We start from the raw sequence: 13088 nt of genomic DNA, 5'->3' as shown, positions 1-13088 counted from the left end.
CACAGGCCCTGCAAGAAGGCAGCACGGGGCCTTCGCAGCTTCCAGGCCGCACACTGCAGTAAGGGCGGCTGGAGGCAGCCTGTGAATTCCTGCATCTGAGGGCTGGATGTCAGTGGGGGGGGGACCCCCTCTGGGGGTGGGGGGAAGGGTAGGATGGCAGTTGTCTTCCTCACACACACCACGTGTCCCCCCCACACACGCTCCCAAGCCCAGCCCCACAGACTCACGCTGGCGTGTTGGTTCCCATGGCAACCAGGCCTGCGAGGAAGACCACGGTACCCACGGCCGCAGCAGGGAGCAGCCAGGCTGTGTAGAAGCCTGCAGAGGGGACGGGCAGGTGAGACCAGCCCCTGGAGGAGGGCGACACCGGGCACAGGAGACCCCCTCCCTCCCCTCTCCATCAAGGGTGGGGCACCAAGACTCCTGGGTTCTACCCCTGGGGCTGATGCCCCGTGTGGCTTGGGGCAAGTCCCTCCCTCGTCCGTGCCTCAGTTTCCTTAGCTGTAAAATGCGGACAATGATCCCGCCCCACCTGGCAGGCTGGGGGCAGGACTAAGGCACTCGCAGACCTTCCCATGGCACCTCACTCGCCCTCTTCCACCCCACGCCCGCCCACCTCCCTGTGAAGCAGGAGCACGGGGCACCAGGGCAGCATCCACATGGCACTGCTGGCACTTAGCGGCAGCACCAAGGGAAAGAACCAGGAGACCTGCCCACGTGGTCCTGCCCCACGGCCCTTTCCGTACCAGGCAGGGTGCTGGGAGTCTGCCTCTGCCAGCCAGGACACGGAGAGCCCTGGGCGGGGCCACCAGGCAGCACAGGCTGGGGGAGCCCCTGGGGCTCCGTGTGTCCAGCAGGGTCCAGGAAGAATCCCCTGGATCCTCATCCCAGCCCCAAGCTGGCCCCCGGGACATTGCACCGGGGGTGCCAGGATATGGTTGGGCAGAGGCGGACAGAAGGGAGGAGGTGGGCTCTCACCCAGCCAGGCGAAGTAGATGGCAATCTTCTCCCCAAAGTACTGGCGGATGTGATCCAGTGGCTGGTACCGGTACCAGCAGCCCCACTGGGCCCAGAAGCGGTAGAGGACTTGGCGAGGGTTTAGGGCTTCATCGGGGACCTCAGACTCAGGCGTCTCGAAGGGGCCCTGGGTCAAGGCAACAGAGAGGGAGACGGGTCGGCCACCTGCACAGCAAGGGGCGACCGCGGATGGGGCAGGGTCTCTGCGGTGCCCAGGGGCAGGGCTGCCAACGGCTGTCTGGGACCCCCGCCTAGTGCCAGCTGAATGGCTGCTGTGACCAACCAGGACCTGCAGAGCCAGCAGCTGCCCCCCAGTACCCCCCATATACCAGCTCCGGAGGGACGTTTCTCTCCCAGGCCCCCCATATCCCAGTTCCGGAGAGATGTCTCTCTCCCAGGCCCCCCCCCATCCCAGCTCCAGAGGAACGTCTCTCTCCCAGGCCCCCCCATCCCAGCTCCAGAGGGACGTCTCTCTCCCAGGCCCCCCCATATCCCAGCTCCGGAGAGATGTCTCTCTCCCAGGTCCTCCCCCCATCCCAGCTCCGGAGGGACATCTCTCTCCCAGGCCCCCCTGCCCCATCCCAGCTCCGGAGGGACAGCCCACCCGACGGCCCCTACCTCGTGCAGCGGGAAGGCAGCGGCGTACACACGCTCGTTCAACAGCCGGTTGATCCCGATCTCGGCGCGTTTCCGCTTCCCGTAGATGGTGCGAGCCAGGATCTCATAGACCTGCCGACCCGAGGGGTGCGGCGCCGTCAGCAAAGTCCACCCTCGCCGGGGTTCGCGCGGAGCAGGAACCCAGCAAGCCCCGGCTGGGCGCAGCCCTGTGGAGCTCACACCCCTGGACCTTGCACCAGAGCCTTGGGACACTAACGGGAGCCTTTGCATTGACCTATCTGGCCCAGCCCCCAGGGCAGGAGCTGCCCGTGGCTCTGATGCCCCCACATTCCCCTTGGCCCGTGCTAGATGCAGGGCAGAGGGAGCCTTCCTGACCCTTCCCCAGGCAATCAGCCGTGCCCTGGAGCCTGAGATTGGATTCGAACACACATCGCTGGTTCTAGCGTTTCCCACCAGCTGTGGGGCCCGCGGAGGCTGAAGCACAGAGCTGGGCCCGAAGCCATGAAGGGGGAATCTGAGTTGGGGTTTCCACACAGGGAGGCTGGATCTGGGGGGTTAAATCAGCCCATTAGAGAGCTGGGGGATTTCGATCTGGCCTCCCGCCACGTGATGGGTCCGTGGAGCTGCCTCTAGGGCAACGGGGTTAATTATGGACCCGGGCAGAGCATGGCTCGGGCAGAGCAGTGCTGGGAGGGGGCCAGGCCCCTGAGGTCCCCAGGTTCCCCCCACCCTACTTACGATGCGATGTCTCTGCGTGTTGCTGAAGTAGGAGTCCCGGGAGTCGCTGCCCAGGAACCTGTGGGGGATAAACAACAAACAGACCCGCTGCGGTCGGGCCAGGGGAGGGGAGAGCAAGGACGGTGCTGCCTGGCGGGCTTGGTCCCTGGGCCTGGGGTCCCCGCCGCCAAGGCCTGCCAGGCGTCCGGTTTTCGACGGGAACGTCCAGTTGAAAAGGGAAACTGGCAGCGTCCGGTCAGCACAGCTGACTGGGCACTCAAAGTCCAGTTACCTGCAGTAACCGGCCTCTGCCACTGGGGGGTGGGAAGAGCAGCAGCTGCTGCTGGAGCCTGGAGGAGCGAGAACTGGCTGCTCCCAGACCAGGCTCCAAAGCAGGTACCACCAGCGCCGTCCGGGGTGGGGGGGTGTTAACCTCTCTGCCCCACACACCCCACTGTGCCCCCATTTCCGCAGCCCTTCACCCCAGGGACCCCCTCCCCGCCCCACTGTGCCCCCATTTCCCTACTCCAGCCCCTTGCCCTGGGGACTGACCCCTGCCGTGCCCCGATTTCCCCAGCCCCTCACTCCAGGGACCCCCCTCCCTGCTCCACTGTGCCCCCATTTCCCCAGCCCTTCACCCCAGGGACCCCCTCCCCGCCCCACTGTGCCCCCATTTCCCTACTCCAGCCCCTTGCCCTGGGGACTGACCCCTGCTGTGCCCCCCTGTGCCCCCATTTCCCTACTCCAACCCCTTGCCCTGGGGACTGACCCCTGCTGTGCCCCCCTGTGCCTCCATTTCCCCAACCCCTCACTCCAGGGACCCCCCTCCCCGCTCCGCTGTGCCCCGATTGGGCTGGCTCCGCCTCAGCTCCTCCCAGCCCGGCTCTGCAGACAGCAGTTGAGTCCCAGGGGATGGGGAAGCGAGCAATGGGGGCAGGGGTGGAGAGCGAGTGACGGGGGGGGGCACACTACGGGGGGGGGGGGCTCAAAGGAAGAGGTGGGGCAGGGGCAGGGCCTCGGGGCAGGGGTGTTCGGTTTTCAGGGATTAGAAATTAGCAACGCCTCCAGCAGCGCCAGGGCCGAGCTGGGAGCCATGAACTCAGGGGGCCCTGCGAGGTGTTGGCCTTGCTCCAGCGCCCTCGAGAGGGTCACGTGGCAACGCCCGGTCTCATCCGTGCAGGGGTTTATTCTAGGCCCGTCACTGGGTATCTCAGCATGTTCCCGAGGGCGGGAGGTGCCATGAGTAGCCGGAAGGGTGGCCCAGGGGTCAGGGCAGCAGCCTGGGACTCGGGAGGCCTGGGTTCAAATCCCTGCTCTGCCACAGACTCCCTGTGTGATCCTGGGCATGTCCCTCAGTGTCTCTGGGCTCCTGGCCCGACAGGGCTGCCAACTCCGGCCAGGCTCCCAGGGGACGAGGCTGAACCCAGTCAAGACAGGGAACTGCTCAGATACTGTGGTAATGGGCCCGGGGCCAAGAACCTGTGAGTCACCCAGCCCCCGATGGGACAGTCCGCTCCTGACCCTCCCAGGTAGCCCGTAGGGTGACACACAGCAGGGAAAGGAACCTCAAGGGGAGCAGCTGGGCATGAGACGGCAGGACCAGGCCAGCACGTGCTGAGTGGTGGGGAAGCGGCGGCACGGGGCAGCCGCTGCCTCTGACAGCCCTTCCAGTCGCCTTCGCGAGTGGCAGCGTCAGCTGGTTAAAAGCCTCTCTGGCGGCTTCCCTCCACAACCAGCCCAGGAGGGGAGAGCTGGAGTTATTTCCCGGGCATGCTTCCCCCCCCCCCCCCCCCGCATTGAAATTCAGGCTGGGATCTGCCCACCCCCTGGGTTACTTGACTCCAAACCCAACTGCATCAAGGGCTGGAAAATCTCTTCCACTGAGATGGGCACCAGAGATGGATTGTTCTCGCCATCCCACTGCGGCACGACAGACAGTCAGCGCTCGGGTCAGGGCTCAGGTGCATCAGCAGAGCTGGGGGGCAGCACCGGGGGTGGGGCCGATGGGCAGGACAGAGCCCATGTGGCTCGGCACATAACTATACAATGGTATCGGTCTGGCACAGGGGGGCTGCGGGTCGGGATTGAGGGGCACCGGCAGAGCAGTTGTGGAGGGAGCTATCGATTGTATGAACACCACATTTACCCACCAGCAGGTGCCTGGCGAGTTACCCGCACCGCATTGCTGGACAGGAACTCGCGGGCACCGGGGGGTGTTCCGGCTGCCCCCTCCCCTCCCCCGCCCAGACTCACTTGTCCAGCTTGGACCTGCGGAAGGCGCAGGTGTAATAGTCGGCGGGCTTGTTGGGGACGTGCTGCTGCAGGGCGTTGGGGATGCAGAGCCACTGCAGGACCTCGGCGGAGCTGTTCCGGTCCGGGTTGGGCTGGGCCTGCGGTCGGCAGAGAGAGCGTCAGGGCTGGGGGCGGTCAGGGGAACCTCCCAGACCGACAGTCGCCTCCGGGCGGAGACGGGGCCAGTCCCCCCACTACTTCCTACACACAGGGGGGCCTAGCAGAGCTAGGGGGGCTGGGCTAGCAGGGGGCTGCGGGTCAGGGTTGAGGGGCGCTGGCAGAGCTGGGGGGAGCCCAGAGCTGGGATAGCAGGGGGCTGCGGGTTGGCATTGAGGGGGGCTGGCAGAGCTGGGTGGGAGGCACCCTCCCCCAGCAAAGGGCAATGGGGGGGCTGGTGGGAGAGACCCCGCCCCACCGGGGCACACAGACCTGCAGGGGTGCTCGCATGCACAGCTCCTCGGCGTAGTACACCAGCACGTCCCACGGGGCGCTCAGCTTCAGGTAGTGGATGGTCTTCCGCTCGCTCAGCGTCTCCTCCTGGGGGGGGAAGCAGGAGGGGACTGAACACGGAGCCCCCGAGGGGCAGAGCTGCCATGTGCCAGCGTCCAGGGGCAGCTCCAGGCCAGGGCCTATAGGGCAGGGATGGGACACACAGCCCTGGGGGCAGGCAGGGGACAGCCGCCTTCTCCCTGACTGCTGCGTCCTGGGGCCAGCAAGGCCTCGAGATCCTCCCAATGCACCGTCACCCCAATCAGCCGCAGCCAGGCCTGGCTGGAGCCGGGAGGGACGTGGTGGGGGGTCTGGGGGGGATGGGATGCAGCAGGGACCTGGACCCAGTGGGGGAGGGATGGAGTGGGGGGCTGGGGCTCGGAGGGGGGGACACTGCGGGGGATCAGGCCTGGAGAGGGGAGGGACATGCCAGGGGCCTTGAGTTGCCAGGCGGAACGCCCAGCCACAAAGGGACCCTGGTGACTCCAATCAGCGGCGCAGCAGGGGCCCGGGGCTAAGGCAGGCTCCCTGCCTGCCCAGAATACACACGGCCGCCAGGTCCCTGCGGCTCCTAGGCGCATGGGCGGCCAGGGAGGCTCCGCGTGCTGTCCCCGCCCCTAGTGCTGGCTCTGCAGCTCCCATTGGCTGGGAACCACGATGAACCCTGCAGCCCCCTCCCGCACCCAAACTCCCTCCCACAGCCCGCACCCCAACCCCCTGCCCCAGCCCAGAGCCCCCTCCTGCACCCCAAACCCCTCATCCCCAGCCCAAAGCCTGCACCCCCAGCCAGAGTCCTCAACTCCCCCCCCCCGCACCCCAATCCCCTGCCCCAGCCCGGTGAAAGTGAATGATGGAGGGAGGGGGGATGGAGAGAGGGGGCGGGGCCTTGGAGAAGGGGTGGGGCATGGGTGGGGCCTCGGAGAAGGGGCAAGGATGTTGGGTTTTGTGTGATTAGAAAGTTGGCAACCCGACGTGGCAGGGACCTGGGGGGTGGGGGAGGGACATGGAAGGGGCCTGGGGGGAGGGACATGGTGGGGACCTGGGGCCCAGGGCCCAGGAGGGAGGAGGGATGCAGCGGGACCAGAGGGGGGAGGCACATGGCAGGGGCCCACGGTATAAGTCTCTCCTCTCACCTTCTCCATCAGCAGCCCAGCATTTCTCAGGTTGTTGAGGAACTTCCTCTTCCAGTGCTCGTGGTGCCCGCGTGGCCGGTCGTCTCTGGCCTCAGGGGCTGCCTCCCTGCTGCCCTCGTGGGAAGCCAGCTTCCCCCTCCTCTTCTTCGGGGGGCGGCTCTTCTCCTCCCAGACCAGCACAAAGTCTGCGGGGGCAAAGGGGAGGGGGCTGCGGTCCGGCCCTGCAGTGGTCCAGGGGCTGGGAGCCTCTCGCAGGGCCAGGGAGCAGCAGAGAAACTCACCGGGATAATAAAGCACCCAGACCACGCACAGGGAGACGGAGGGACAGCAGCCCTAGGGCCCCTAGAGTGTGGGTGGGGGGCCACACACGCCACCACCGCCCCCTGCTGGAGGGAACATCAGCCCCGCTCTGGCACATGCAGCCCACCAGCTGGGGCGCCTCACCGCTAGCCTCAGCGGAGATTCCCCGGGCTCTGCAGCAGGACGCCCGCAGGCTGTGTGAGCTGGCGAACATGAAGCCCCTGGAGCCGCAGCCCACAGGTGTGAGCAGGGCACTGGGGAGGGAGGGAGCATCATTAACGGAGCCGAGCAAGGGGCTTTGGGTCATTTCGTGACTGCTCTGGACAATGTCCGTTAGCCAATGGAACCCTCTGCCACATGATGCTGCCGAGGAAAAGAGATTTAGGGAGCATATGTTCGCAGAGCAAGGAGGGTCATGGGGCTGGGATGCAGGAGATGGAGGGTCACTTCTTGGCTCCGCTACTGACCCCCTGGGTGTCCTTGGGAGAGTCACTTGCTCTTTGTGCCTCTGTCTGGGGCAACGAGCATCTCTGTGCCCAGCCCCCAGAACTGCCCGGGAGGCCCATTGGCAGTTGGCACAATGCAAAAGAGCTCCAAGGCTGCTCTAGGGCAGATTGCAGAGGGCAATGACGTAGGATGGCTTAGAGACACCCGGGTCCCTGTCCTGGGCTGCACCGGGCCCGGCTCACACAGCCAGAGAGGGCCCTGCGTGGGTCCATGCCTGCGGGGCTATTCGGAGAGCCTGGGCTGGCAGCGAGCGCTCCTCCCAGACAGGGGGCCCGGGGAGCTGCCGAGGTACAGGCCAGGGCAAGGGGGCGCTCACCGATCTTGGTTTGCCCATCTCGGAAGTAGTTGCCCCTGAGGTTGGGGCTGTAGCCTTCGTCACCGTACACGTCGACGGGATCGTCCTCTTCCTCTTCATCCTGCGGCCAGGAAACAAACGAGACAGAGGGGCAGGGGAGGCGTGATGGGATCAGAGAAGAACCATGCGGCTCCCGCACCCCGGGCCAGCCTCGGCCCCGTGCCCAAGCTCAGATTCGTTTTGTCCGTGTGGGGGAGCTGGGGAAGGTTTCAGTGCTCAGGAAACTGAGAAGAGGAACCTAGAGCCAGATGGGCTGCTTCACCCCACGGCCCTGCCGGTGCCCCTCAGTCCCAACCCGCAGCCCCCCACTATCCCAGCCCTGGGCTCACACACACACAGCCCTGCTGGTGCCCCTCAATCCTGACCTGCAGTCCCCCGCTATTCCAGCCCTGGGCTCCCCCACAGCCCTGCCGGTGCCCCTCAGCCCCGACCCGCAGCCCCCCGCTACCCCAGCCCTGGGCTCCCCCCCCCCCCCCAGCCCTGCTGGTGCCCCTCAGTCCTGACCTGCAGCCCCCAGCTATCCCAGCCCCCGACTCCCCGCGGCCACGGTTCTGCGGATGTGCTACAGAACACCAGTTATCCTGAAGGCCAAACCTTCGCCTCCCTTACCGCTCTGGGCCTGTTCCGAGCCCCCCCCCCCGTCCCCCCCGACTCCATTAGCTCCAGGAGAAACCAGACCCAGAACGAGCTGCAAGGACCCCCCAGCTCTCTCCTCCTCTAACCCCCACTCCTGCCCGTTAAGCCAGGCCAGCGGCTGAAACGGCCCCAGTAACTGAGCGCGGGAGCTTTGCACAGGCCTCGCCCAGAGCAGCAGCAGACTCGGCCTAGACTCAGAGCCGCGGTTCTTGGCCTATTAACCGTTGTGGGCTGCAGCCACCCAACACAGACACGACCTGTACGCCCTGAGGATGGGACCCGGGCTGCAGCTGGTGCTGATGGGGCTGAGAACCGCTGGCCTAGAGAGGGGCCCGAGCTGGGACTAGAAACCCACCTGCACCAGGCCAGCGGCCGGGCTGGGTCTCTGCGTCTGGAACGACGGAGGGGAAGGGGAGGGTTGGATTACGGGGGGTTGGGCAGCTCCCCTCTGCCCCCCGAACTCCTGACAGGATTCTCTCATGAAGGCGGGTCCCAGAGGTCGGGGACATGGGAAGAGCCACAGTTTGGGAAAGGGACGAACTCCCTCCACCCCACCCCCTAGAACTCAGCACCACCAAGGGCGTCGCCCCTGGAAAGGGGGACTTGGGGGGACGACGGGAGGGCTGGAATAGAACCCGCTGGAAAAGCAGGGAGGATGGGACTGATGCCAGGGTGGCAGATGTCCCGGGGAAGCCCGTCTGGTAGCCTGGGGGCTGCCCCCACAGCTGGCTCAGCTGCTGCACTGCAGTGTGGGGGGAGGCCGGCGGCGTGGGAGTCCCGGCCGGGCGAGGCTGGAACACGGGCTGGGCCGTTTCGCTGCCCTCCAGATGGGCACTGCGGGGCGTGAGCGGATTCTGTTGGAGCTCCCAGTCTTTAGCTGGAGCAGAGGCTCCTTGGGGCCAGGGGTGCCCTGAGCCAGGGAGGACAGAGGGATCCCCGCTCCAGCCCCGCACACGCCTGTCTGTCTGTCTGTCCATCCGCTGTGAAAAGAGTAGAGTCTGCAAACTGAATGTGCACTGGGGGGCTCACCGCTCCCAGCTCAGACCCCGGGCCCACAGAGGCCTTTGGGGACAAGGGGGGAGCTGGCAATGCCCCCCCACATCCTGGGCTGGGGGCCCTCGTGGGAATCAGAGCAAGCAGCGATCTAGAGGGTCTCTCGTCTATTGCACGCACCGCTCAGGGTGACCCGTCGGCTCTAGTGACCGCAAGGCAGCAATCCTGCATGGGCCACAAGTGAAATGAGTTTGTCGGTCTCAGCTTAGTCTTTCGCCAGGGTTGGGCTCCGGCCAGGAAACGATAGACGCTTTGGCCAGAGGCGCCTGGCACTGGGAGAGCTCGGGGTGGGTGGGGTGGGGCGGGGCTGCAGACTGGGACGGCGGGATGTTGGCAGAGCGGTGGGTTGGGGGCACAGAGCCGGAGTAGCAGGGGATTTTCACAAAGCAAATCCACCCGGTTTTCTCCACACCTGACCGTGTTCCGCCGGGGGGCGTGGGGGCTGGGCTGCGTGGGCATCGGATACCAGGTGTTTTTCTCACGAGCGCAGGCAAGATTTTTTAAAACACGGACGAAACCAACTGCACTGCCCACCTCTCCGTGCCGTGGAACACCTGAGAATACCCCTCCCCCAATCACAACCAGCCCCCTAGCCTGGCAAACACCCCCAATCGCCACCACTAGCCACGCTGCCAGGGCAAGGCCGGGGTGGCTGAGCTCCAGGAACGCCCGGGCCCAATTCTGCTCTCCCGCCCTTGACGTCTGCGGCATTCGCTGGGCCTCAGGAAGAGCAGACCCCAGACCCCTCTCTCTGCAGCAGCCCGGCCGGCCCCTGGTAGCTGCTCCCCCCGTGTGCCCCCTCGTACTCACGAAGCCGGCGTAGGGCACCCCGTTGTAGACGGTGCCGGAGGAGCCGCTGGACAGGCGGGAGCGGCTCTTGTCCAGGGCGATGAGCAGGCTGGTGTCCTGAGCGCCTGCCTCCGACCCCTTCTTCCGGATCATGGTGCTGAGTCTGCGATGCCAACCTCAGGACCCTGCTGCCATGGCCCCCCGGGGGACCAGAGCGATAGGACCCAGCAGCGATTGCTACCCCTAAAGGGGAGCCATCGGGGGCCTGGGCTCCAGCCCCAGGGCTGCACTGAGCAGCGTGGGGGGGCCGTGCGGACTCTACTCCAGGAGCCCCTGTTCAAAGCATCCCTGCGCCTGGAGGTGGGTGAGAGGTGATGGCAGCATCGTAATTCCTAGTGAACCAGCAGCTGCGATGGGATCCCCCCCCCTCCGCCCTCTGTGCACGCCCCCGCGACGGAGCTGCCAGGGGAACTGGGTCCAGCAGCAGCCTGGCGGTAGCTGGTAATTATAGAGCTCCAATCAGTGCAGGATGTGGGCGCTGCTGCTGGAGGCGGAGACTGGAGTCCTGGGAGATGTGTGCAGGAGAGAGCGTAGATGGATGCAGCTTTTCCATGCCAGGCAGAGAGCAGCGGATGCAGACCTGCTCCGGTGTGGGGCTGAGGTGTCTCTGGGCCCCACATGACACAGCGGGTCAATGGCAGTGAATTGCACGGCAGGGCGGGAAGGGAATTACACAGCCAAAGGATTAAGGGCTTGTCCCCCTTTTACGTGTGGGAGGCAGCAGCACCTCGTGGTTAGAGCTGCGCTCAACTACCTGGTGCCACAACAGCACCAGCTTGGAACAGCGTCGTCCCCCCCGTCCGCACAGGATCCCAAAGCGCTGCACACGCTTGATGAATCAAGCCGCACAACCCCTCTCCCCGGGAGGCAGAATCCTCCCCGCTTCACAGATGGGGAAACCGAGGCACAGAGCGGGCACCCGCATTCATGGCAGGAATTGAACTCTGACCTCCTGATTCCCAGGCCAGTGCTCTAATTGCACGGCTACATGTCTCTCGCTCTAGCCGGGGGCTGGTTACTAGCCCGAAAGGCCACTAAGCTACAAGCCCAGGGGAAGCCAAAAATAAGATTCCCCTCTCCCCCACAGCAAGGGAATGAATTTTAACCCCCCAGTTCACTTTGCTGCGTTTCTGCCCTTTCTTGACGGTTTTGGCCATTTTGTGCAAGGAAAAGAGATGCGTCGGATTCGGTTTCGGCCGTAGCCACGTCACTGGTGCTTCCAGGCTCTCCTGCGGCAGGTCAGAGCCGCCGTCCGTGAGCCGGTGTTTTAGAAACGCAGCCTCCATCGGAATCCCGGCCCATGCGCCTTGGGGCTCAGCAGCCGTAATCCTCAGGCCCTTACAAAGCTTGGGCCCAGCCCGGTCAGACGGCAGCGCGGAATGGGGCTCTCTGCAGAGGATGCTATTAGTGGAATGACGTCAGTTACCGTTCTTGCGAGCATCTCTGGCCTCTCAAGTCTGTGCAAAGTCCTAGTCCCCAGTGGAAAGAGACATTAAATATTAAAGACGCCTCCATGAAAAACAGAGAGAGAGAGAGAGAAGCCTCTGAAACCGAGCAGAAGCAGCCACTTCTAAACCCAGGGAGGGGAAGCAGAGGAATTTTAGCCTCCCAACAGTGGATGAATGAATCTATTCCTCTTCCCGCATTCTCAGTCCCCTGTGCCGACGCTCCCCTGCACCTTGAGGAGAAGACATGAACCAGGGTTCGCTTCTGGGCCCTGGCACCATGCGCGAGGCTTGGCACCCGGCCCGGGCTCTCCTCGACAGCAAAGGAGCTGACGTGCCCACGTGACGGGGAGGCAATGGAAGGCTCCGGGGCGGCACACGGCCGGGAGACGCAGAGATCTGCAGCGACCCGCTGGCTGCGAGCGACCCAGGCTGACGATCTCAGTTTGGTGGCCAGGTTGAGCTGGCTTTGGGCCCAACTGAAGAATGAGATGGCCGCGCTCGGGCCGCACCCCGCAGTGTCTGGATAAAAGGCTCCTCCACATGGTCTGGCTTGGCCTCAGGAGCAGGCCGAGATTGAGGGGCTGTGCGTGGGGATCCCGGGCTGGACCAGCTGGTGGGGCTCTGGGTTGTGATTCAGGTGCATTGGCACAGCTGGCGAGGGGTCCAGGACTGGAAGAGCAGGGGGGGGTCAGGACTGGCACGGCAGCGGGGGTGGCTGCAGGTTGGGTGCATCGGCAGTGTCTGGGCTCCATCAGCCAAAGGCGAGGGGCAGGGCTCTGATTTTGATCGCTGTGATCACAGCCAGAGCACAAAGGTCCCAGTCAAAGCCATGGCAGCTCTGAGCCAGCTGTTCCTGCGCACGTCGCGTCTCCAGGGCTGCAGGTCTCGGTGGGATCGCACACAGCCGGCTAACTGGGGACACATCCTGCGTCTCTGTCCAACACCCGACAGATCTGTCACCCGTATTCATCACTGCTGCTTCCCTGGCTGCCGAGATACGGTACCAGTGAACAACCTACCCCCCCAAGCTGCCACCTCCTGCTACTCTGCTCCCCACTGATGCCACGCAGCGGGCAAAGCACCTGTGATGCATGCCCAGCTCCTCCCCCTGGGAATGATCCCTGGGGTGCCCCAACACCTGGGAAGGATCCGCAGGAGTGGTGGGTGGGCCAAGCTGGCAGGCAGGTGCCAGCACATGGGCAGGGTCCAAATTCAACTCCGGAGCGTCCCAGCCTGGCAGAGGCCACCAAGGCTGGAGGAAAGGCCCCTGGGCTGGAGGGAGGGTGGCCCAGTGCCAGTCCAGCTTCCCCTCTATTGAGACTGGGGGCAGAGGAAGCATGGCTGCAAGGGAAAGCGCTGCAGAGCCAGGCCTGACTAGGGAGGGACAGAGTAATGGGGAGGGATGGATCCGGAGCGTGGCGGATCCGGAGCGTGGGTTCAGTTCGGATCCTGCTGCCCACGGATCAGCCCCTCCAGTGCTCAGAGAAAGCCCTTTACACACGATTGGCCAGAGCCGCCCGCCCCCCTGGGAAGCACAGAGCATCAGCCCCTGTTCACAGATGGGGAAACTGAGGCACAGAGCGGGGAAGTGGCTCGCCCACGTTCAGACAGCAAGTCAGTGGCAGAGCTGGGAACAGAACCAGGAGCCCCCGGCTCCCTGTCTCACTACAAAGC

At 65.1% G+C, this 13088-nt stretch overlaps 1 protein-coding gene across 1 annotated transcript in view; it reads right to left on the bottom strand.

Moving 5' to 3' along the window:
* Positions 1 to 10059, bottom strand: part of LOC112111132 (anoctamin-7) — a 25297-nt gene extending 15238 nt beyond the window's left edge. The window contains exons 1-9 of the mRNA XM_026659926.2: positions 9928 to 10059; positions 7390 to 7489; positions 6267 to 6451; positions 5074 to 5181; positions 4606 to 4742; positions 2374 to 2431; positions 1636 to 1746; positions 979 to 1144; positions 228 to 318 (exon numbers count right to left, since the gene is read on the bottom strand). Coding sequence (XP_026515711.1) covers positions 228 to 318; positions 979 to 1144; positions 1636 to 1746; positions 2374 to 2431; positions 4606 to 4742; positions 5074 to 5181; positions 6267 to 6451; positions 7390 to 7489; positions 9928 to 10059 — 1088 coding nt within the window. The remainder of the gene's footprint in view (positions 1 to 227; positions 319 to 978; positions 1145 to 1635; positions 1747 to 2373; positions 2432 to 4605; positions 4743 to 5073; positions 5182 to 6266; positions 6452 to 7389; positions 7490 to 9927) is intronic.
* Between the last annotated feature and the right edge of the window lie 3029 nt (positions 10060 to 13088).

This window comes from Terrapene carolina, unplaced genomic scaffold (assembly GCF_002925995.2).
Source record: "Terrapene carolina triunguis isolate 2854851 unplaced genomic scaffold, T_m_triunguis-2.0 Scaffold714, whole genome shotgun sequence".
In the NCBI taxonomy this organism is placed as follows: Eukaryota; Metazoa; Chordata; order Testudines; family Emydidae; genus Terrapene; species Terrapene triunguis.
This window is presented reverse-complemented; position numbering and strand designations above follow the sequence as displayed.